Source organism: Echinops telfairi, unplaced genomic scaffold, assembly GCF_000313985.2.
Source record: "Echinops telfairi isolate 266 unplaced genomic scaffold, ASM31398v2 ScPeMD7_7458;HRSCAF=8496, whole genome shotgun sequence".
NCBI classification, from domain to species: Eukaryota; Metazoa; Chordata; class Mammalia; order Afrosoricida; family Tenrecidae; genus Echinops; species Echinops telfairi.
Window position 1 is genome coordinate 49,889,265 of NW_022111358.1, and position 24,275 is coordinate 49,913,539.

General features: G+C 55.1%; 1 protein-coding gene across 1 annotated transcript in view; it reads left to right on the forward strand.

Annotated features, from left to right (window-relative positions):
- Positions 1–24,275, forward strand: part of RPTOR (regulatory associated protein of MTOR complex 1) — a 238,846-nt gene that overhangs the window by 92,383 nt on the left and 122,188 nt on the right. The window contains exon 3 of the mRNA XM_004709106.2: positions 1,883–1,965. Within this exon, the coding sequence (XP_004709163.2) occupies positions 1,883–1,965 (83 nt within the window). The remainder of the gene's footprint in view (positions 1–1,882; positions 1,966–24,275) is intronic.

Genomic DNA, 24,275 nt, shown 5'->3' on the forward strand with positions numbered 1-24,275 from the left:
GCAGTACCCAGATGGGGGAAGCAGAGCGCAGGGGGCCATCCAAACCCTCAGCTTAGATGACCAACGTAAATCTCGGGAGCCCCAGCTGACAATGTGCCCGCAAGCATGGCTGGGCTCTGGCTGTTGTGAGGGCAGGCAGCGCCAGGGCTTCATGCAGGAAGCAGGTGCTGGGATGCCCTCGGGAGGGCAGGCGCAACAGGGAAGCAGGGCACATGGAGGCCTCTGAGAAAGGGTGCAGGCTGGAGTTGGGCCTGTGCACCAAGGTGGGGCAGGTCAAAGCTACGCTCTAGAAACTGCTGCCTGCCCCACCTGACCCTTTGGGGGCTGGCATGTCCTTATGGCAATAGCCAGGGTGGGTTCGCCAGCAGGGTTGCGGGCAGCTCAGCAGGAACCTGGCAAGCGTCGCCGAGATGCCCCTTGGCCATTTTTAAACCGCACCCATTGAGCGCCCGCCCTCCTCATCGGCCTGGGCAGCACACACTGGGTGATGATACCACCTTAGCCTTGCTCAGACACTGTAGTGGCCACTGAGTGGGGATGAGCCTGCTGCCACTCGTGCCTAAAGGGGCCGCCACCACTTGACCTCGGTCTGGACAGTGACTAAGGGAGCCTGTGACTCAGAGGGAAGTAGGTGGGACAGAAGCAGCCTTCAGTCAAGATGAGACCCCCCTGCCATCTGCCATGCTGTTCTTGACAGCCTGGCCATGCCCTCACAGCATGGGGGGTTTCTTGGCCATGACCGTGGTGATGCTGGGGAGCAAATCCTCCGTTGCTATGACAAGATGCTGTCTGCTAGGCCTTCACCCCATGGAGCCACTCCTCCACATGACCAAGGCCTGCATGTTATGGTGAAATAACAGCATCATGGGTCACAGGGATTTCAGGTACCACAGTGCCAACAGCCAGTGAGCTTTACAAAGGGGCCACATGTGAGTGTAGATGCTGGCAGGCTGGTGCTGACTCTTGGGGACCCTGTGCCTGAGTGGGGCTGAGCACTGGTCGGGTCTCCTGGCTGCAGTCTCCACAGAACAGGTCACCAGGTCTTTCTTCCTCCATACAGCTGAGTAGGTGCTAATAGCCAATGACGCATAGTCGTTATGTTTGAGCCCATTGTCGAAGCCACAGTGTCCTCCCCTGCCTGGCGGCCCCTCCACTGGTCTGCTGCTGCAGACTAGGAAAGCCTCAATTGCAGTAGCCAGTGGCCCTGGATGGCGCGTAACAAGGCAGCAACCCTTTTCTAAGGAGCTAGCATCGTGAGGCCAGGTTTCTTCACGTATCCCGACTGAAGCATGCTGCCACTACAGAGTGAGCGAGGGGAAGCAGACAAGAGTCCAGCTGGCATCTGCTAAGCCAGATAGTAAACAGATTTAGACAACTATAAAACAATGCCATTCTTCTCATTAAATTAAAAGAAGAGATTTTCTCCTTGTTAATAAATATTTGTGCTGATATATAGCAAGTTTGTAAATGGGTGAATGGAATCCATCACCACACAGAGGCTCTGGGCCTCGCTGGTGAATGGCCGCACCGTGCACCTGGAGCAGCTGCTCTGGGATCGTGTGCTCTGCTGGCTGCGCCTGGTGCACCTGGGCGAGCCCTGGACGCACCTGTTGGTTGTTCGGTAGGCCGGGCTGCTCAGCACAGAGCTGTCTGAGGCCGTGGAGGAAAATGAGCTGCAGCGTCTCACCTCTGTGTCACAAGCCCCGCCCTGCTCAAGGACCACAGTGTGACCGTGAGAGCACCAGCCGCTGTGCTCTCCACGGAGCTCAGGCCAGGCGCTGTGGGCTGCGGCAACCTCTTTGAGGAGACACCCTGACCACAGGCCTTGAGGCGGGCTGAGGAGCCCACACACTAAACGCTGTCTCTCTCCTTGCTCCCCTAGATCCTCTGTCGATGGGCCCTCAGAAAGCTCTGGAAACGATTGGTGCAAACTTACAGAAGCAGTATGAGAACTGGCAGCCCCGGGTAAGCTCCCACGCCTCCCCTTTCTGACCAACCTCACAGCTCCACCTCGACAATCCAAACCCACCGGAGTGTTCACGGCAGGGCCTGGCCAGTGCTCCCCTCCCTTTCTCACCCGGCAGTGCGGTCCAGCCCGGCCTCGGGGTGGCACAGGGCACGGGGACCCCATTGTTACCTTGCTTAAGGCCTGCCTCCCATCCTCAGAGAAGGTAAAGTTCTCTCTGTGGGACCTTTAAACCGGTGTTTTCGGTCTCTGCACCTCAACCAGTTAGAGCACCTTCTCCCGTCTTCTGCCTTCAAACCTTTGAGGAAAAACGGCGCAGCTTTCAAACGTGGCAGCGTTTACGTGCCTCCCCTTTGACTCGAAGGCAGGGTTTCGAGGGCTGCCTCGCAGCTCACACGGTCTCCACTGTGGCTGGCAGAGAGGCACTGCATCACCTCGGTGCCATGTGGGCACACCTCCCGCAGCCTGACGTAATGACTGCGTTGGCCTTTAACGCACAGTAGAGGATTGGGATTGGGAGTGCATGGAGGTTTGTGCAGGAAGCTGGCTAACAAGCGCCTGCTGTGTGTGGCCTGGCATTCCACGCGTCTTCTGAGGTCCTGTGGTACCCAAACCGGAACTTCATGAATTCCAGCATCTGGATAGCTGGTCCCCCATGGGGACTTGGCCATTCTTTGTCCATTCGCACTTGCTAAGGGGAAGAGGCGAGGCGGGGCACCAGCCCACACCTGTCATGGCACTTAGCTGATGGCTGGTGCCCTTGTGGAGGTTTGCCGGGGGTGGGGTGGGGTGGGGGGAAGCGCGGCTTGTTACACAGCGCCTCCAGGCCTCAGGGGGCCGAACCTACCAGATGAATGAGAACCTGACACTCCCAAACAAGCCCGACTACCCAGAAGTCCATTCGCAGAGTGATCCTGTCTAGGGTTTTGAGACTGTCAATTACCATGGGAGCCATAAACTTCGTCTTTCTCCCAAGTAGTGGCTGGTGGGTTTGAACCACCAGCCTTGTAGTGAACAGCCCAGCCCTCCTCCCACAGAGCCACCAGGGCTCCGTAACCAATTATAATGAGGCTTTATTCGTAGGAAGGCACTCCTTGCCTTCCTCAGTTGTTAACTTGAGATGCACCCATCAGATGTGTTCCTTCCGGATGTTTTTCTGGAGAGTGCTGTGTGTGTGTGTGTGTGTGTGTGGTGTGTAAGAGAGAGAGAATGAATTTGGTGGTGTGTTGCTTCCCCATGCCCAGTAGAACTAAAACACTGGCCGGTCCTGCTCCATTTGCATGACACCTGTCCAGTGTTGAGACCAAGTCTCACCACCCGAGGCGTACTGTCTCTGCTTCCTCCCAGACAAATTGGTTTGTTCTCTGGCCATCCTTGGGCCTTTCAGTGTTCGTCAACAGCACCCCGGTCCAGATGCACCCCTTCTTGTGCCTCCCTCACACATGCTCGGCTCTCGCAGGCTGGAGGCAGCGGAGAGCACCACTCATGGGCTCACACACCTTGGTCCTCACGGTGATGCTGTGGCTCTTCATTACCGGCAGGAGGTCTTTGGCAGCAGATTTGCCCAATGCCATTCGGTGTTCAGTCTCAAGCATTGATTGTGGACCAATCAAAATGAAGTCTTTGCCAACCTAAGTTTTGGGGTTTTTTTCTCTCTCTTCATCAGGTCATCTGTTGTCCAGTTGTGAGGGTTTTTGATGTTGATGTATTTGACCTTCATCGGGAAGTGCTTCAAGTCCTCTGCTTTGAGGCAACAGACTGAATGAATGTAGGGAAGGGACACGGCCCCGGGCATGGCCTACTGGATGTGTGTCTGTGTGTGTGCCTCTGCGCAGTTGAGATAGCTATTGTGTGAGCAAGTAGACACTCTGGGAGTGTCCCACACCTCTACTACAGCCGGGTTTCAGAATTTCAGGTGGTAAATCACCTCTGACCCCTGCCTGGTAGCAAAGGTTCACTGGGCTACACACCCACCTGGGAGCCTGAAGCACCTTCCCTGCTCTGTCCCCTCCCTGTTCAGTCTGTCCACTTGGGTTTTCGGAGGTAGTAAGGGTGGTGGAGCACCTAGTGTAGCTGTCCTCTGTGGGCAGCTGGAGTTTTACTGCCCTCCAGGGTATGCAAAGAGCCCGAGGTGGTCCCCAGGCACCCTCGTCTGTGTGCAAGGTGCTGCTTCCCTGCCGTCTCTCGGGGTCCTGGGGAGATAGCCCCACCCTGTGGTACTCTGCAGGGAGGGCGCTGTGCCTTCTACACTCAGGGGGGCACTGTTGAGTCCCGGACGCTGGTGGTGCCATAGTGGAGTACCAGTGTGCACCATCATGATTTACAGCCCTGGGGTCCCCACAGGGAACAGTGGGTGTCAGTGGGTGCTGATGTAAGCGCCTAAGACCTGGTTTCTCTTTCTCTTTCATCGCTAGACCCACAGAGGTTGGACAATTTGGAATAAGGTCACTTTCATTAATGTTTTTGGAATTGACTGCCTGCCTCCAGGCGGTGTGGGCGGCAGGAGGAGGGAGCAGCTGCTATCCATGGAGCCGACCAGAGGCCCTCTGCACAGTGAGGGTGGGTGATGGGACTTGCTGCCCCGAGTGCGCCTCCTGCGTCCATGTCCAGCTGTTGCTGCTCAGGATGAAACATCTGAGTCCTTTGATCACCGAGGTTTGGGTTGAGGGAGATGTTTAAGGAACCAAGGTGTCTTTCCGGCTGGCTGTGAGGCGCTGCCCGGCCCGAATTTCCCTGCCAGGGCGATTGAGTCCTTTTGTAAATAATGTATCTGTTTGCCGATGGTGAGGTATTTCTTCTGATGAGAGTGAAGACTTTGCCTCCTCGCAGGTACATCAGTTTTCATCCTGCAGGAGATTGAAGGAGGCGGGAAGTGTTGTTTCTGCTGGAAACGCTGCCACTAAATAACCAACCCTCAAGAGACGCCTCCAACCAGTCTTGCTGAGAGGGTGGAAGGGGTCCAGGCAGGTGGCGTGGGGACCAGGTTCTGGACCTGGAGCCTGGGAAAGGCAAAATCCGAGTGTCTCCATGTGGCTCTCCCCCAATCCCAAGTCTAAAGCACAATCCCACAGCCACGGCCCATTGTTGGCCTTTCCCCTGGGTTTTGGGTGGATGGAAGGTGCATATGCCGTCAATTCTAAGAGGTCAGGAAATCAGAGAACATGGCTTGCAGCCGCTGAAGTAGTCTCGAGGCAGGATCCCTCTGAGCAACCTGCGTGTTCAGGAAGGGTGGACCCTGCCTCTCCCTCACCGATGACTGGCTGCGTGCTGAAGGTTGTTGGTCCTCAGGAAGTGGGCTTGGTGATGGACTTGCCACTGGTCTGTCTGCACGTGCTCACCCTAGATGTCCACAGTTGCCGGTAACAGCGGTGTTACCATTCTGCCTCTCCTCGTGGCCCCATGTTGCTCACCCCTGTCCCAGCTGACGGGCAGATGGGTCAGGAAGTGAGAATTGGTATCAGTGCACACAGACAGCGCTGTCCATCTCCTGGTAGGCGTGACTCGGGGTGGGACGTCGCACCAGCCCATCTTGCCACATGGTTGGTGGTTGCCTTTCCCCCGTGGATGGCTGCATGTTGAAGTGGCCTGCTGTCTGCTCGCAGACTGATTCTGCCGTGGGCATTCACAGGCCTCAGTGTGTGCAGACCGCAAGGACAGCATGACCGCCACGGTTCCTGTCGAGGTGAGAGGGTGTGTATGGACATGTTGTCAGTCAGGCTTCCTCCCACCTTTCTCTGCAGAAATGTGGTAACCTCTGGCCCACCTACCTCTAAGGAGCATCAGGTGGATGAACTTGACCAGAGACCTCACACTGGTCCTGAGCTGTTAGAGAAGGCAGCTGGGGAGAGCCCCTTGGCCCCACAGGGTGAGTGCTGGGGGCGGTCTGTGGACAGGTATGGGGTGGCCAGGGGTGTGCTTTATGCAGAGAGCAGCGAAGCCCCATAAGTGGACCCGGGCTTTCCTTAGGGGGTCTCACCCTGGCACAGGGCTCATTGAGGGCGGCCGGATAGCTGGGTCCCTGCTTGGTGGTGTTCTACAGGCGGGAGGTGCTGGAGCAGACCTCTGGGAGGTACCCTTCTTGGTGTGTCTGTGCTCCATGGCCACCTCAGGTGCCGACGCCCTTTCTCTCTCCCTGCACCGGCAGTGGGTCAGAGTGTTTTCTGATGGTGTAATCCTTGCACAAGGAAGCATTGTGATCTTCTCAGGCACTGCGTTCCCCCAAGGCTGGTGCTCCTCTGTCTGGGAGCTTCCTGGATGGGAAAGGCTGCTCATTTCAGACGAACAGAGACTTCCTGAGTTGTACGGGTCTGGGGGGTTGGGGGTGGTGTGTGTGTGTTCGTACCTTGGTAATGGTGGAAAGAATGTGGACAGCTTAAATTTTGGTTTGCCCCGTCCTAGAAATGTAATCGTGATCAGTCGCTGCAAACCCTCTGAGCATTTGAGGAAGGGAAGTGGCAGATGAAATGGTGTGAAGCATTTCCACCCTGTGGGCGCATGGTCAGCGGCAGTCTGCGGTCTTTGCTTCCTGCCCCTCCCTCCCTCCCCCCGACTGTGGGCCTGGCGCAGCCCCACGCAGCCTCTCAGAGCATTCTGCTCAGCAGTCTGCGCTCCAGCCCCTCGGTCCCATCCGTCTCCAGCAGCACCCTCTTGCCCGGCCACTCCCTTTCTTTCTCCATCTGCGATGTGATGTGCTTGAGCGGAAAGACTGTTTTAGAGCAATTGGGCTTCCCTTTGTCCTGACAACCTTCTGGGGAGAGATGAGCCTCTGGAGGCTGCTAGCTCATCTGCGCATCCTTTGCAACAAGAATGTGCTCACTGCGTGTGAGTCCCCCCACTGCTGTCAGCTTGAGGTGGTAAGCAGCGGCTCCCCTGTGTGGCACTCCAGTGGTTGTGGACAGGGCTGGTGTCCACTTTAACCTGGAGGCCTGTGGCCGTTGCTGTGGATGGAGCTGGAGGTGCCCGAGAAAGTACGGCACTGCTCAGAAGTCCGAGAGCAGAAGACAGGCGCCTTGATCACCGTGTGCAACTGAGAGGGAGGACGTGCAGAGTTGTGCCCTGCCAGGCGGGAAGGGAGGGAGGGCCCCTGTCAAAGGGGCCGTCACGGACAACAGCAGACACCCAGGCAGTGCCACCTCACGGGGTCTGCGTGCTTCCATTCATTTCCGGGACAGTGGTCTTTGTGGACTTGGAGGCCTCCAGAGGCTCCCCAACATTCCCCTCACGAACATCAAGGATTTACTGTGACACAGATGGAGTTGTGGGATTTTCCCAATTGATATTAAAGTCACAGCAAAATTCACTTTGTAAAGCTACCATTGACTCCCCGCCCATCAGCAGTACCCCCTTCTTTCCCCTCCCACCTCTTGGTAACTCTGGTAACCGCCGACCTGCTGTCTGTCTCTGGCATCTCACCTAAAGGCCTGCCTGCCTTCTCTGGCTCCCTTTTGGGTGCTGTGAGTAGTGAGGCTGGGAACACTTCTCTTGGTCATGCATTTGGGAGTGGACGTGCTGGGCCCGAAGGCGTGGCTCCTGGCCTGGCAGTGCTGTCCATATGTTTACCACTGCCCAGCGAGTGAGGCTTCGGTGCTTGCCACACCCCCATCAACAGTTGTTGTGCTGTTAGTTGCTTATTTGTTATTTGTAAAGAGTAGCTACCCTGGCAGGTGTGGATGGTATCTCAGGGTGGCGTTGACTTGCATTTCCTTGCTGGACTGGGACACCTGTGTGTGTGTATTCTCAGGAGAAGCGTCTGAGTTGTTGACCCATTTTAATTGGGTGATTTGTTTTGTTAACTGATGACATTGTTGCTGTCCAGTGCCATGGCGTGGCTTCTGACCCATGGCAAGCCCATGTACACCAGAAGGAAATAGCCATCCGCACAGCATCGCCCTATGTGAGCCGGCGGTCCATCGTCGAGGCCAGACTTCAGTTGACCAGGTCCTGCACTTGGTTGGGAGACGCCTGTCCTTTCCCAGCACGTGGGTGGTGTGGCTGCTGCCTCGCTGCCATCCAGTGCCTGCTGACTCAGCGAGACCCCCTGTGGGTTTCCGAGACTGTTCTCCTGCGGAGCTGCTGGTGGTCTCCAAGTGCCGGCCGTGCAGATCGCAGCCCAGCACGCCACCCCTATGCCACCAGGGCTCTAGAGGATGTTGGCCGGGAACCTGGAGTTGAGTTCTTAAAACCTCTGCTGGCCTGTTGGGTTTGTTACCTTCATAAAGTTGGCATGGAAACGTCCTGTGGCTTCATTGGTGAGGTCTGTTCCGTAGGCCTCCTTGGCAGTGTTGGATGCTGCCCATCAACATGGACCCTTGCAGAGCAGGAGCCTGGGATAGTTGATCTTGGGCTGGAGGTCCAGGTGGCCCCGGCCCAGCTGGCAGGCCGGCTATGGGGACTCTCTAACCTCCTGCTGCCCACCATCCTGCCTTGAGCCCGTGCTGCCGTGTCCCTTCTGTCGTCTGCCCTTGTTTTGCTCTGAAGACCTCGCCTTGACCTCTGAACGCACCAGCGCACTTGGCTTCCTTCCCTGTGTGCTGATTCGTGGGACACGCAGTCCGTGAGGGCCTCCTGCGTGTCCGGCCCACTCAGGCACAGGCCCTCAACCGTCGCTCGCTGGCACGGCTGCTCTTGTGCCGAGCGGGTCTCACTCCTGCGCGGTCATGCTTGTCACCCGTCTTGCCGCCAGCCCCTCGGTTCGAACGCTAACTCAGCTTCTCTCCAGATCTCTTCAACCCCAGCTCCTCCTCCCTGCCTAATTCGTTAGAGTAGATTCCCCCTGCCTACCTTCTCCCTCAGAGCCCCGCGGGGAAGAACCTGCCCACCTATGCGCTGGGTCAGCAGGAGCCGGCTCCCCAGTCCGTGAGCAGGGCGGGATGCCAGGCCTCGCAGTGTGCGGCAGCCTCGGGGAGGATGCCTGCTTACAGCCTTGTCAACAAGGAACGCTCGCCTTTGAAAAGGCCGTGGACTAGGCCGTTTCGTGAAGGACAATCATGCGTCCTACAGTAACTCCACCCTCACGTAGCATCTCTTAACTACAAGTTTCTATATGATGAAAAGTCTTAGCCAAATTTAAGTAAAACCTACGGAAACAGCCCTCAAAACAAACACACCCAAAAAACAAGTCCACTACCATGAAGTTGATCCTGTCTCGTAGCGACCCTGCAGGACAGAGTTAGAAATGCCCCTTATGGTTTCTAAGCAGACAGCCTCAAACTTCTCCCTCATAGCGGCAGGTGGATTTGAACCACTGACCTTGTGGTTAGTAGTCCAGTGCTTAACTTACAGCACTGCTGGGGCTCCTAAAAGATAGTACAGATAGAGGAAATTCAGGGGTTGCATTGCAAAATTGGAAAACCTGTATGAAATGGATAATTTCCAAGGAAAATGCAGATAGATGATTATAACCTTAGGAAAGATAAAAAATCATCAAACTTGGAAGAAGCTGAAGATGTTTGCAAAGAGGTTACCCCATTCCAGATTCTAGACTTTTGGAGGATCACAAAATTCTAAGGCTCTTTAACTTCTATTATAAAGCGATATCCAAAGAATGTGTTTGAGAAGCAAAAAAACACCGCTATCCATCGTTGTCTGTGCCGTTGTCAGTGCCGTTGTCAGTGCCGTTGTCAGCGCTGACTCGGAGAGGCCGTGTGTGCAGCAGATGAGGCTCTGCATGCGTGGCCCGCACCGTCCTCACAGTTGTACCTGTGTTTGAGCCCCCTTTTCACTGCCCCCTCTCCATTTCTCTACTGTGTGCAGGACACAAGGACTGGAAAGGACGGGTGCCAGGCTTTCCTTGGGCTCTCGATGTGTCAGGCCAGCCTGGCATCCCATGGCGTGATGACCTCCCAGGCTCCTGGTGCTGCATCTCCTGCCTCACGCCGGTCCCTGCCCGAGCTCCGGCCTCTGAGCAGAGGGGAGGTGGGGGGCAGGCAGAGTGCAGGTTGGCGTGCCGACTCGCTGACCGGTTGCCCTGTGAAGACTACAAGGTCAGCTCGGGGAGATTTGCAATGGCTACAGCCCCTAGCTGCTTGATGAGGGGCGCAGGACCTGGGTCAGGGAACAGGTGGGCAACTCCACACAGGATTGGAGAGAGGCCCCTTCTCCTCAGGGCCCAGCCTGAGCCTCAGAGCCCTCCTCCCCACTGGCCAGTTCAGGGACAACTGGGGGCCAGTCTCACTGGCTTTACCCTGTGCACCTCTCCCTGCTCTGCGGCTCTGTCACATCCCCTCATGCCGCTCCCCTGGCCTTCCTGCAGCTGCTGTGACAGGACAGCTCTCCCCGTCCGTTTCCTCCTGGGCTGACCCAGGTGGTGTGTGAGGTTCAGCGACTGTTCAGGATCCCCGTACTCGTGCACTATGGGGTGGTTCTGCCAGGACTGTGGTCATTGTGGAGCCAAGCGTCAGGGCCACCCCAGCCCTAGCTACCACAGCCTTAGTCCCGCAGAGGTGTCCAGGAGCCCTGGTGGTGGTGGTGGTAAGTTCAAGGTCAGCAGTTGGAAACCACCAGCTGCTCCGTGGGAGAAAGTGGAGGCTTCCTCCTCCCGCAGAGTTAGAGTCTTGGGAAATGCACAGGTCCGTTCTGCCCTGGCCTGTGGGGTCGCAGCGAGTCGGCACCGCTGGATGGCAGTGAGTGTCGTCCTGGTTTTCCCATCTGTTACATTGAGAACAGCCAGCCCTTTTTTGCATGCTGTCATCTGGGTTTTAGGACTGATTTACTTGGAGTAAAATGCACACCCCTGAGTGTGGTGACGCCTGACAGTCATGCCCACCATCTGGAACAAGACGCACAGTACCGACAGCGCCAGCAAGCTCCCTCCACCCCTCCACCCCCTCTGGCGACCATGCTCCACCCCAGCTGTCCCCGCAGCTCAGGTTGCCTGGCTTGCCCTTCGACCCAGGGAGCCTGGCTCCCCTCGGCTGTCTGTCTGTCTGTCTTGGGGCTGCCCCAGTGGTTGTGTTTCTACTTGCTGAGAGTGTTGCGGGTGCTCTCAGCCACCTCACTTTTGTGTGAAAGGAGACAGTGAGTTAGGAAGACCACGGAGAAGGGGTGGGCTCAAATTCCAGTGTTGGTGAAGAATATTCACAGTACTCCCAGCTGCCAGAAAAAACCCGGATCTGTCTTGGCAGGAGTACAGCCAATATGCTCAGGGGAAGCGAGGCTGGCGCACATATTTGGCTGTGTGGTCGGGGGAGAGGCTGGGCAGTGTCTCCTCTGTTGTTCTTGGGGTCCCTGGGTGTCGGAGCCGACTCACCAGCACCTGACAGCAGGGCCTCTCTTCACTGCTGGGTTGTTCTTTGTTTGTGCCTGTGCTGAGAGAAGCTGCTGGAAGCACTGGTTCGGTCTTTGTGTGGGTGCAGCGTGACACGTTCCTGAGGCAGCCCTGGGAGGGGGGGGGGCCCCGCCAGGCCCTGCAGGTCGGCAGCCATTTTGTTTGGCGGGGTTAGTCTCTCCTCCGATGCTGCCCGATGCTAATGGTGGGGGCGGGTATGGGGCCAGCCTGCCTGTGTGTGTGCTGTGGGGGAGCATGTGTGTGCAGCCGCACAGAGACTTGTCCCGTCACCGCTGAGGAAGTGGCAGCAACCAGTGTCCGCCACATGTCTTCTGAGTCCCTCACTGACCACAGCCCCCCCCCCCTCCCGGAGGTGACCCCATCCTGCCTGGTGCCCTGGCCCTGGCCCTGCTCTTCCCTGTGGGTGTAGATTCTGTGTGTGTGTCTCTGTGTGTGTTGGCCGTGTGTCTCGCTGTGTGGGTGTCTCTGGGTGAGGGGGTCTCTCTCAGTGGTATAATGCACAGCGCTCGTTTGCTGGAGGAGGACCTGAGCTTCGCCTGCGAGTGAAATGGGATCTTCCACGTCTCACATTCGTGATCGTGATTCCCGTTTCCTCGGCATCGCTGGGCGAGCAGCTGCACAGAGGCTTGCCCTGAGTAGAGCCCCAGGGCCAGCCTCGCCACCCACCCCTCTCTCCTGTCCCTTCTCGAGCTTTTTCCCTGGCACTGTCCAGACCCCTGGGCTGCCCCTGTCCTGTGCTGGCTTCGGGGGTCTTGTTGTGCACCCTTGTTTGGGCCTCCTCTCCGTCATTGCCCTCGGGGTGTGCTGGCCTCTGCACAGCACAGAGGGGCAAGGAAGGCCCAGAAATGAGTGACCACGCCACCCCCAGCCTGGGGTGCGACCCAGTCACTGTTCTTGCTTCCTTCTGAGAAAGTTCCCTGTAAACATAACATCAGATGCTGAAAACCGCAGGATAACAGCATTGTTTCTTGACCATTGCTGCCGTGGCCGTTGACGGTGGACCTAAGACAAGTGACAAGGACCGCTTCTCTGTGCCGTTTCTCAGCATGTCACTGAGGATCCTGCTGCTTGCTCTGGGTGGTGGTTTCCTGCACCCAGAGCTGCACAGCACCGGGCAGATCTGCCCCAGGCCTCTGGCGTCATGATGAGCAAGGCTGTCTGGGGGCCGGGTGCACCTGACCCCAGCTGTGGCGGCTTCAGCTGCCGCCCCTGCTTTGGAGGGCTGGGCCGTGAGTCAGGACGACCAGTGAAGAACCGAGCCCCTGAACTCAGGCATGAGTGAGGAGTGATGACTGTGCGATGCCTGCCAGAGAGTGAACCCGAGCGCCCCTCAGGAGGAGGAGGGCCAGATTTTGTCTCCCCTCAACTTTGGGCATGTAGATGAGACATCAGGAGAGACCAGCCCCCGGAGAAGGTTGAGTAGAGGATCAGCCGGAGAGAGGAAGCCCTCCACAGGATGGATTGACCCAAGAGCTGCCACCGTGGCTCAGCCATCAAGGCGAACATGAGGCTGGTGCAGGACTGGGCAGTGTCTTGTCCTGCTGGGCAGGGCGTGGCCATGAGTCATAGCCAGCACGGGGCACCTGACCACCACAGGGGGACGTACATGTTGTCCCTGAGCCCTCCCCTTTCTCTTGGTGTCCCTGGACCTGTCACTGTTTGCATATTGTTTGTCACGCCATTGGGAACTTGTGCTCTCTGACGATAACCGTGCTTGTCTGTCTCTTCCAAGATGAAGTGTGGCCTTCTTTCTACTTGATGCGCCGACGCATGCCTCCAGGTCTCTTCCCTCCACACGCTGGGCTGTGTTTGTCTCCTTGCTCTCTTCTCTCAGCTGTGTGAGAATGGCCTGTGCCCCTGCCACTTAGCCCAGGGCCCCAGGACAAGTGATGGAGTCCCCGGAGTAAGGCAGGGGGCGTAGGCCTTTGCCATGTGGACCTGTGTGTGAGGGACCTGTGGGGCGGCCATGAACTGGCTGCAGCTTGAGCCCACCAGCAGCCACGGCGGTCTACTCTGCCATGGGCGTGTGGGCACCTGCTGGGGTGGTGCCCTCCGCAGGTCCTGGACAACATCGCCCTCCCTTCTCCTACAGCTCTGTTAGGGCTTTCTTGGATGGACTCCATAGAGCAGTGGTTTTCAACCTTCCGAATGCCGTGATCCTCTCATACAGTTCCTCATGTTGTGGTGACCCCAACCATCAAATGATTTTCGTTGCTACTTCATAATTGAAATTTTTATACTGTTATGAATCGGGTGGCCCCTGTAAAAGGGTCATTCGACCCCACACGTTGAGAACCGCTGACCTAGAGGCATTCTCCTTTGCACTCCCAAGGCCTGAGTTGGACACTGTTTTTGCTCAGCATCATGGTTCACAAAAATTAGGTATACGGACAACAGAGACTAATACGATTGCATGTAGAAGTCTGTGTATCAGAGGTAGCTATGGCTGTTCTACAAGGGGGAGTGCTGGCAGACAAGGAAGGGGAATGGACGAGACTCCCCGCCAAAGGCAGGCGTGCAGACACAATGTCTATGAGTATTTATGTGTGCTATAAACATGTCCACGTTTACGAGTCTAATAGAGCAAACGGGGCAAAGGCATGTATGCTTCTTAGCTGAAACTGAACCCCATGAGGGGAATGAGTCCCCGGGCCAGCAGGCTGGGGACCATGGTCCTTTGGAGCGCCAAGGTCAGTTGTCGTGACATCACGCACAAAGACAGTATTTTACATCCTGCTTTTGCGAATAGCCCGGAGGTTTTTAACCTTTTGCTGCCGTCTCAGGTGCTGCACTGCTCTGCCCTCGTCTGGGGCAAAGAAGAGGGGGGACTCGCTGGGATAATTAGTCCTCAGTCCCCACCAGAGAAGTTAAGGTTCCCGCAACCTCTGCTGACCCTCCAAAGGACCTCAGTAGAGGGTCCTGGGTAAAAGGGGGAGGACCATGTGCAACAGAAAGACTGCCCACCTGTCCTGGTCACACGGGTTGGTGAGCCCTCTAAGACTGTGGCCCTTCGTTACCGTTCAGATCTAGAAATGAACCCACCCCTTGATGCAAGATTCATGGTCTCCATGGTGACCAGTTGGGGGTGGGGGTGCCTTCTGACTCTTCAGAATCATCAGCCAACTGAGATCAAAAGGGCAGCATTTGCCCAAGGACTGTGCTCAGAAGGCAGGAAGGCTTGGGACGGAGGAGGAGTGGCAGCAGGACGCACAGGAGGACGCGCGCAGGGCAGCCCGTGGTGTGAAAGAAGGCGTAGGAATTGAATGGGAAAGTGATTTGGTCTGTAAACTTTCACCTAACTCACAATGAAAAGTTCAAAAAGTATTTTGGTAGATGTATTTCACTTTTCCTTATGATAAATGTTGAGTCCATTCCAACTCGGCTACGGACTCCAGGTCGTTCTCCCCTGAGGGCCAGGTACTTTGAACCGCCAGTCACCAGGGCTGCTTTTATTGAATAGTTTGAGCCGATGGTAATACTTAAAGCTTCAAAATATATAAATCACAATTTATGATGTCAGTATCCAGAGACACTGTTAGGTTAATCTAGCCTTTCGGTTCTTTTTCTTCTTTTGAGCATCTATTATTTTAAATTATTTTTATTTTAAAGAGAAGCTCAAACAGAAATCCCGCTGGAACAAATGTCTGGCTCAGTGGGTTATTCTAGGCTGACTGCCCTGGGAACCACCCATCACAGATAGCCCACCCTCTCTGTGCCTGTGGCCCCTAGCCTCACTTTGAAGCGGACGAACTTGAACCACTGGCTGGCTGCTCCACAGGAGGGGTCTTGGCCACCTGCCCCTGCAGAGGGTGCCGCAGCGTTCCATAGGGCACTCCTCTCTGCTCTTGCTGCAGCGGGTTCTGACCCTGACCTTCACAGTGGTTGCTACCCTGCCGCGGTGGCGCCAGGTATGCACGGTGTCTTTGGAGGCCTCCCGCCTCATCGTGGAGAGGGGAAGAGGCCCTCTGAGGGCGGAGATGCCGCAGTCTGCTTCCCTGGAGACTGGTGGCGTCTTTCCAATCGGCCTGCTCTTCCAAAGGATGGAAATGACACTTTCTCAAGGGCTCTTTGAAGGCCCCCTTCCCTCCCAGGATGGCCTCTGATGTCTTTTGGAGACACTGTCCCTCAGTCACTGTGCTCATGGACACAGCCGGGATGGCCGGGATGTCGCCCCACCCAGGGCAGTTCCTTCTGCTGTGCACGAGTCACTGGGTCAGCCCTGGCAGCCACAGTGTTGGTTTCCTAGGGCACGAGCCATATAGGGAAAGCGTGTTTGACTAGCCACCTTTCTCTCAGCCACCGAATCGCAGGGAGAGGGCGAGGCCCTCCTCCTGGTACAGTGGACCGTCTGGGACCCAGCGGCACTTGTGTGCCTGAGACGTTGCGGAGTCGGGGCCCACTCGACCCTTCGGACGTCCCTGTCCCCAGTGTTGGCATCGTTTTCCTGCTGTCGGGCCTGACAGGGGCTGCCAGGCTTGTCACTGGTTTTCCTGTCCTCGCCCTCAGAAAGCCATTTTCTAGTAAGTTTTAGGTTCTCTTACTGAGCGCTTTCTGTTTCCAGCCCACACTCTCCGAGTGGGGTGGGGGCTCGTGGCTACGGCATCGTGGCTGCTGCTGGGGCTTTCCAGAGGGCGGTGCAGCTGGAACACGGCCTGTGTGTGCTTGTGCGTTTGCCCTGGTGGCCAGCCTCCCGTCCTGGTCACTGCTCTCTTAGTGCCCACTCTGCCAGCTCCCCACGCTTTGAGAGCTCCAACAGCCTCCTGGGGAAATGCCGCTGTCTTTCCATTCCGCTTTACCCCAACTTGTGAAACCCCCGCCGACTGATGTGTGCCTGTGTATATGGTGAACTTTCTCAGTTTCTGTCATAAGAGTGTGCTTATATTTTGTTTTTGTTGAAAGACATTTTCACTGAGGAGGGTTGACATTTCTCTCAGTGTACTGAAGAGAAAATGTCCTGTCTTTTGGTTTCTAGTGTTGTTTAAAGGAATCAGCTGTCAATCTAATTGGTCCTCCTTTGAAGGTCATTTGCGTCTCCCCTTGCTTAGAGTGCCACATTTCCTTGCATTTATTCTGTTGGTGATAACTCGGGCTATTAAAGTCTACTTATGGGGGTCAGTCTCACAGCGTTATCCAGTTACACGCTGCTTTTGACTTAGCACCTCCTAACCCCCAGAACTGTCCGTATCCACCAGGACATTGCAAGTGTGCATAGGCCAGTATCACCTTCAGTTCTTGGGGGACTTGACCCTGCCCACCTGCCACGTGTGGCCGTGTGTCAGTGATAGCAGGGCTGTTCCCTCTCCTTTCCTCAGCGAGTCTGGCAGACACGGCCTGCTCGCCCCCTCTCCCGCTGTTCTTCACACGTTCCTGCCTCACGGAGTCACGGTGGAGCTTCATCTGGTCTGCCCTGCATTTCACCAATTCTCTGTCCAGCTGCGTCTACCCTGCTGTTGAACGACTCCGGCCCCCACTGTTAAGGAGCAGTAGAATGTGTTCTCTAAGGCCATTTTCAAATCTACCCCATCGTCTGTCATATTTTTACCTCTTGTTGGAATGCACTAAGCAAAGTTATTTTGTGCCAAATGATTCTTTCATCCGACGACTTTGTGTGTCTGAGCAGCTACTTGTTTTTGTGGACTCTTGGCAGCCGTTCCCTCATCTGCTGTAAGACTCCTGGCAGCGAGCTGCTGCTTCGTCAGAGAGTGAGTTGTGAGGCCTCGGACGAAGGTGCTTCTCCTCAGATGGGAGGACCGGTAGGGAGTGACCAAGGTCAAGGCAACTGTGAGGAACTACCGAAGCCAGAATGAAGGCTGAACATGGTATTTGGGACAGGAGGAAGCTGCAAAGAAATAGAGGAAAGAAGTAGGAGGCAAAGGGCATACATACAAGCCTAAATACAGACATGTACATATGTAAATATATTTAAGATCAAGGGGGGAATGGACCTAGGTGCAAATAATTATAGGTTTGGTAGTAGGGTGGCAGGTGGACATTGGGCCTCCTCATGCGCACTCCCCTAATACAAGAGCTCCTTGCTCAGCTAAACGGTCATTTCATGATACTTACCTTCCCAACATGACCACTGAAGACAGACGTGTGCATAAGAAAATGTGGTGAAGAAAGCTGATGGTGCCCGGCTATCAAAAGATACAGCATCTGGGGTCTTAAAGGCTTGTAGGCAAACAAGCGGCCATCTAGCTTGGAAACAACAAAGTCCACAGAGAAGAAGCACACGAGCCTGTGCGAACACGAGGTGTTGAAGGGAACAGGCAGCAGACGCCAAAGAACAAAAACCATCATTGTGTGACCACCTTCCACACATAAACGCTGAAGACGAATGTGTGCATAAGTAAGTGTGGTGAAGAAGGCTGATCGTGCCCGGCTATCAAGACAGAGCGTGTGGACGTGCAGACCTGTGAGACACCTTCTCGGCAGAGTGACAGGCGGACACTTGTCTGCAGCCCCTGCGTCAAGTGTGGCTTCCCCGTGGGGCCACTGCGGGTCTAGACGGGCAGCCCCTCGGGCACTCCCCAGCTTGCAGGGCCTTGTGCCTGTGCCCAAGGCCCCTGCTCGGCGGCAGTTCAGGTCGGAGGACTTGGTCAGGGTTCCCTGAGTGCCTGGGTGGGTGCTCTGACTCGCATTCATCGGGGAGTTGGGTGCTGCCCTGCCTGCCGCCTGGCCAGGCCCCCAGTGCCACTGCTTTCAGCGGCCTCCGCCGCCGGGCCACCAGAAGTGCTCTGAGCTGCCGTCCTGTCTGCGCTGTGGCTCTGCTTTCCTGGCTGGTTTCTTCCAGGCTGTGGGGCCCAGGTACTAATCTTACCACTGAGAGGGATGATGAAACGGGTTTGAGGCCGCGAACGGCTCTAAATCACAGCATTTGAGCGGCACAACCTGGCAGTTCTGAAGGAAACAGAAAATGTAGCCGGGTGCCTAATATCAAGCTGGGCCATTTTCTGTGACAAACAGCCTTCAGAGTAGGTGGATAGCATTCAGTTCGCCCAAGACTGCAAGGCAGTTCTGTAAATTTATAGGTCCGTGAGCCTGCCTTTAGCGTGAGGCGAACAACCCTGCCTTGTTATGCCATCTCTGTGGGAACGGGAAGTTCCTGTGGACAGGGAGAATCGGGAAAGATGGAGCGGCGAGTGGAATTTCACTGCGCTTTACATCAAGAGTTTCTCCAGCAAAGAGGTCTCTGTGGCAGGTATGTAAACGATGTGTAAGAGGGAGAAGCTGGTGTGGCGGCCTGCAGTCAGCAGCTCCTGCCTCCCTGCCCCTGCCCTGACAGGGCCCTGGTGCCTCTGTCGTGCCGCAGACTGGCGGCACTGTGGCCAGAGTGTGGACGACGAGGAGGGTCGCTGGTGGGAAGTGTGAACAAGGGACCTTGGGGCCAAGCAGGAGCTCCTTCACTGTGGCCGGGTGACGGCTGTGCCGTGGCCCACACCATGATAGGCAACGGGGCCAAGTCCACACCTAATGGCAGAACCAGGGGCCACAGTGGTCCTCCCTTGATGGCTGAGACCCTCACCTTAGCGGAGACCCGGCCCCTGGGTGCACCCCAGGGGTCCTCATATGACAGCTGAGATCCCTCACCAGAGCAGAGACCCAGCACCAGGTGGGCCACCATGGTCTCCACGCGATAACAGACTGCCCACGACAGCCGAGTTCTCACCTGGTGACCGAGTCCCTTCTGATGGCCGAGTCCCTGCAGCACCTTGGAGGCCCAGCATGTTAGCAGGACCACCGTGGGCCCCTGCTGGGGCCCTTGTCACGTGTGCTTTAGGAACTAGAGGCCTGTAGTGCTGGTCACCTGGGGACAGAACCACAGCCGCTGTCCCAAAGGGTAGTCCAGGGTGGGTCAGCAACACCCCCGTGGTGCACAGTTGAAGCACTGTTGAAGACTGAGCTTGGGCTCTCCCTGCCGATAGTGTAGCCTACTGTCAAGGTCTTCTTTGACCTGGAGGCGACGTCTTCTCTCTCAGAAATCTGGACATCGAGACCTGGCTGGCAGTCCAGGGGTGTTTCTAGTGGTCCAAGGAAAGCCCCGTCCTTAGCTCAGGTGGGCAACAGTCCCCTGCCCCTCATGACTGTCCCTCTGCCTGGCCCTGGTGTCCAGCTCCGGGTGGAATGTGGAGACGTGCTGTTCAAGCTGCTGTCTCTACTCTGTGGTGAGGCACGTGGTCCGGGACCTGCTCAGTACTCCTGACCCTGACCCTGGTCCACTCTTGGGACTCGGTGGGCTTCATGCCAGAGGATGTGGCCTGCTTCAAGCTCTTTAATGGCTTTTCTTTGGCCTCAGCACAAAGCCCACACTATACTCTGTACCTGGGTTGAAAGCCCCCTTCATCTGATCCCTGCCTCTCACTCTAGCCCAAGGGTGGCCTTCCCCCACCCCTCGAGGCACTGTGTCCCCTTCCCCTGTCTGGGGGCTCTCTGTACACTCCAAGCCTGTCTCTGATGTCACTTTCTGTGGACATTTCCCAAACCCTTAGTCCTGACCAGCTTCAGCAGCAACAAAGTGAGCCTCCCTTGGTCTTCCCATAGAACAGGGCAGCTCTCTGTGAACGTGCTGCAGTGAGCTGTACCCACGGCCAGAGACGTCGCTCTGCGGTTCACGGTTGCTTTCATTACCACCTGCTTAATAGCGCTTTGCCTGCTGGGCTCCTCGCTTCCAGAAAACATGCAGGCAGGGAAGACAAGGTGTGGTGTCTTCCCACTATCTCTACTATTTCCTCCGAAATGATATGGACGAAAACAGACAGAAAATTAAATTCCATAAAAGCTGTGGGCTCAGCATCAGGGCAGAGTATACCCAAGCTTGGAAACAAAGGAGAGGAGGGAAAGCCCCAATCCTTGGTATCTCCTCCCACTCCTACCCTACCGCAAGGGGCTGTGGGAATCAGAAGTCTCTCGAGAGTACCGGAAAGACCACACAGGCCTCGCAGAGAAGTTCCTGGATCGTAGGCGAGGGTCCAAAATGAGCTTGATTCCAAGGGCAGTCTGCTGGAGAGGGGGAGGCGTTTCCTTTAGCGTTCTGGTGATGAAAGGAAGGCAGAAAAAGGGGAAATCGTGGGGACACAATCAACACTAAAGCAAAACACAGGTCAGTTCCTCGGTCTAGGGCAGACCGCCTAACTGCAAATTCTGCCTCGGAATTTATATCTTAACAAGATCTTTTTGACCACCGCCACGCCGTGATTGTTGTATGTACATGTAAATCTTGTTAAAATGTGGGCTCTAATTTTGTATATCTGGGGTGGAGATGCAAATTCTCAGCAGAGCGCTGAAGCACCGTTTGTAACATAGAGCACAGGCAAAGGACTGATTGTGTGTGTGTGTGTGTGTCCCAGTGTCCCAAAAAGAACCTAGACTTTTTAAAAGATATGTATTTTATTTATTTGCACAACAACTTTCAACATACTCTGCATTACACCTAATACGTGTGTCAAATCTGCAATTCCATTCTTGGAAATATTTTTCAAACTCATCTGTTTGGCTGGCTGACAGCACCTCCCTTGTTTCTTTCTTCACCTCTTCTGTATGATCAAATCACTGTCTGTTCATGCTCCTGTTCATTCGAGAAAACAAAAAGAAGTTGCCCAGAGCGAGGTCAGGTGCGTGGGACAAGAGAGACAAGCTGTTTTTATCCAAAACTGACGCATTGAGATGGCTAGGTGAGCAGGTGCAGTATCATGGTGACAAAACCAGTCCCCAGGCTACCACAAATCAGGCCTTTTTGGTTACACACTGTTATGCAATCTTTTAACAGCCTCTAAATAGAAAGCTAGATTAGCAGTCTGATCTGGTGGTATGAACTCCAAATGCACTATGGGTCAACATTTTCGTCTGTTCAGGAAGTTGACGGATGTTTTTCGCCAATCCACAATTCACCTTTTTTGAAATGGGAAAACTATTCCCATAGCACTGCCCCTGTAAGCTGTGTTCCACATTACAGCAGTGTCAGTGGCATTTTTCCTGAGCAGGAAACAAAATTTCACAGCAGCACACTGTTCTCTTAAATTGGCCATCACAAAAAACGAGGTTCGAGCGAAACTGCTTTTATGAAAAAATTCACTGTGACCAGAGAGAACCTTCCCAGGTGACAACTCAGAGTGAGTTGCTTGATGCTTCACTGGTGGGGAAAATGCGTACTACAAAAGCTCCTCTCTGCCTAGCATAATTCTGGGTATTTGGGGGCAGGCCCTCATATATATATGTAAATAAAGCACTGTCATCGAGTCAGTGCCAACTCATAGTGAGACTAATTGTTTTGGGGAGTGGAAAGCCCAGTCTTTCTCCCGTGAGCTGCTGGGGGTTTCAAATTGCTGATCATGTGGACCACAGTCTAGCGTGTAACCTCTACCCTACCAGGGCTCCCTCTAATATATAAAGGAATGCTAAAAATTGAGGGACCCAAAGCCTTCTGGCCAATGAGGGAAAAGAAGGCGGGTGGGAGCGGCCGGTCTGGGTTGGAACCGTGAGGCTAGCTGAATGTGTGGCCCACAGCGAAGGTGGGTTTCTCCCTTTTTAGGAATCAGCCTCTGCTTGTCCCAGTCCCTTCCCATGACCCTGCTTGTGATTCCTCTTCCTGGTTTCCCTCTGGCAGGGAAGACGCCAGACCAACCCAGACTCACCGCAAGTGAGTCGAATCTGAGCCTGAGTGGGCGGCCCTGTAGGACAGGGTAGAACCTGCCCCTGCAGGTTTCTGAGGTTATTGGTCTTCAGGGGAGCAGAAAGCCCCATCTTTCCCCCTCTGAGCAGGTGGTGGTTTTGAACAGCTGACCCTGACGTCAGCAGCCCTCCGTGTGCCTCGCTGCGTCCCTAGGGGAGCCACGGGGAGAACCTCACGCCCACTGAGCCTCTGCTGACCAGGAGCAGAGGGCGGCTGCCTCACTGCCTATCTGGTGTTCATCTTTGGCTTGAAGGAAAGAGATTGGAGCCGTGACTAATTATGTAGATACATGTTTATTTATCTCCTTTTATCAGAATATTAACAGTGCTGTTTAGACTCACTTGAGTGCCTTTAAAATGAAGAATTTCTCTCATTTCTTCTCCCTTTTTAGATCTCTTGGCATAATTTTTGAGCATGCAAGATATTAATTTTCATTATGGCAAAAATAGCTTATTTACAAACTGAAATCCTTGTTTTTTTTAAAAAAGCAGAATGTGAAAATCAAATGGTGAATAGTTTATAACTAATGAATTGAAGTGCCATCAGAAACTAAAAACAAGAAATACTATATATTTTTGTGAAGGTGGAGTCATTCAGAGCTCTGCTTCAAGTCTACCCAGAGTGCATTACTTACAGGAGCTAAATCGTTCTCCCTTCCGGAACCTGACCAGCTCTTCCCTAGAGAGATGCTTACGGAGGGAAAGGGCTACCGGACCAGGACCGGGTAGGGGTGAAGCCCTCTCAGTTCGGAGAGAGGACTGGGTGAAAAACGAAGATCTCCTCAGTAAAACCCGGACCCCTGAGCTGCCCCAGTCACAGTGCTGCCACCTTCGAGCCTGGGCTCTCCCATCGACGTGGCTGGCCACGGCTGTGGACGTGCCGCTCTGGGTGTCAGTGCCCGGAGAAGACTTCCTCTGTGTGGCTGGATGTCCTCGAGTTCATCCCAGCTCCCCGCGACGCCGCAGTCAGTCCATCTGGTTGAGGCCCTCCCTTTTCTTCACCAGCCCCTTCTCCGGGGACTGGTTCGTCCTGACAGCGTCCTAGAGCACGTGAAACGAAATCTCGCCAGCCTTGCCTCTAAGGAGCGTCTTCCAAGACGGGCTCGTCTGTTCTTTTGGCACCCTTCAGTGTTCTCTCCAGCACAGTCTTTGAGAGGCGTCCACTCTCCTCCACTGGGGTAGCCGCCTCCAACCGAGGGCTTTCTCTGTGTCGAGGCCACGCCTCGGCTTCTCAGGCCCATCCTTCCTTCTCCTCTGAGGGCTCATTCTCCCCCACGGCGCCATCTTTGCAGTCCTGCTGTTTCCTGCACACGGGCCTAATCTCCTCCTCTTGAGGAGCAGCCGGATTCTCTTGACATCCCAGAGCGAGCTTTCTTTGGTGAACAAGGATTGAGACTGGTCATGCCAGCTCACTCACTTCAGTGCTGGCCACCAGGGCCATCTCTGGTGGCTGCCCCCTCCCCACAGAAGATAATGCCCCAGTACACATTTGGTGAAGCAACTCCCCTGCCTCGTCGAGCTCAACGCTGGCCCTCATGCTTGGCAAACACCTGGGCCTACTCTGACAGTGGGGTTTACAGACCTGTCTACAAGGCGGATGCACCTGAGCTGCTGAACGGACAAAGCCTGGGTGAATTGTGACGCAGTCATCGGCTGAGACAGATGTGCACGCTGTGTCTCATCCAAGAGCTTTTAATCAGCTTTGCAGCAAGGGTATGGCCCACCTATTTGATGCTGCTCTGAAGGGCCATTCACGAGATTACATGTCGCCACATATGCGGCAGCCGGCTAGAGGCACAGTCCCCATGTAGCAGAACATGGCACACAGGAGCTGGCCATGTGCAGGGATTCTGATGGGGTCATCTCTGTCCATCCCCTTGACACACAGGTGGCTCATGGGGGCCAAGGGCATCACCCTGGAGGGGTGGGGGCAGGGCTGCTGCACCATCTCCTCTGCCATATCACCTTTTCAACAAATAGAAATGCAGTCTCCCCCGCGCCCACCAGCCGCTTCCTTCGCGGAGCTCCGAGCGCCCACCTCTCCGCTGGGGGGGTGGGGGGCGGGCGTTCCCTCTGCTGGGAGCTGTTATGTGAGCAAGTTTTTTAAAAGTGACGAGATAGTGACTCTTTCTGTTTTGAGATGAAGGGTTCCATCAGGGGCAGGTCCTGGAGGAAATGATGAAAAATTCAGAAGAAAAATAATTTTACGTTTTTCTCTCTCATTACATTTTCCATTCACCAAGTAAATTATACTCCTTTTTTTTCCATACAAGTTCACGCTGGGTCTGTTTCTATGAAGAGTCATAGCATGCAGCCCACACGTGTTGACACTTGATTCAAAGTCAGCTTGTTCTG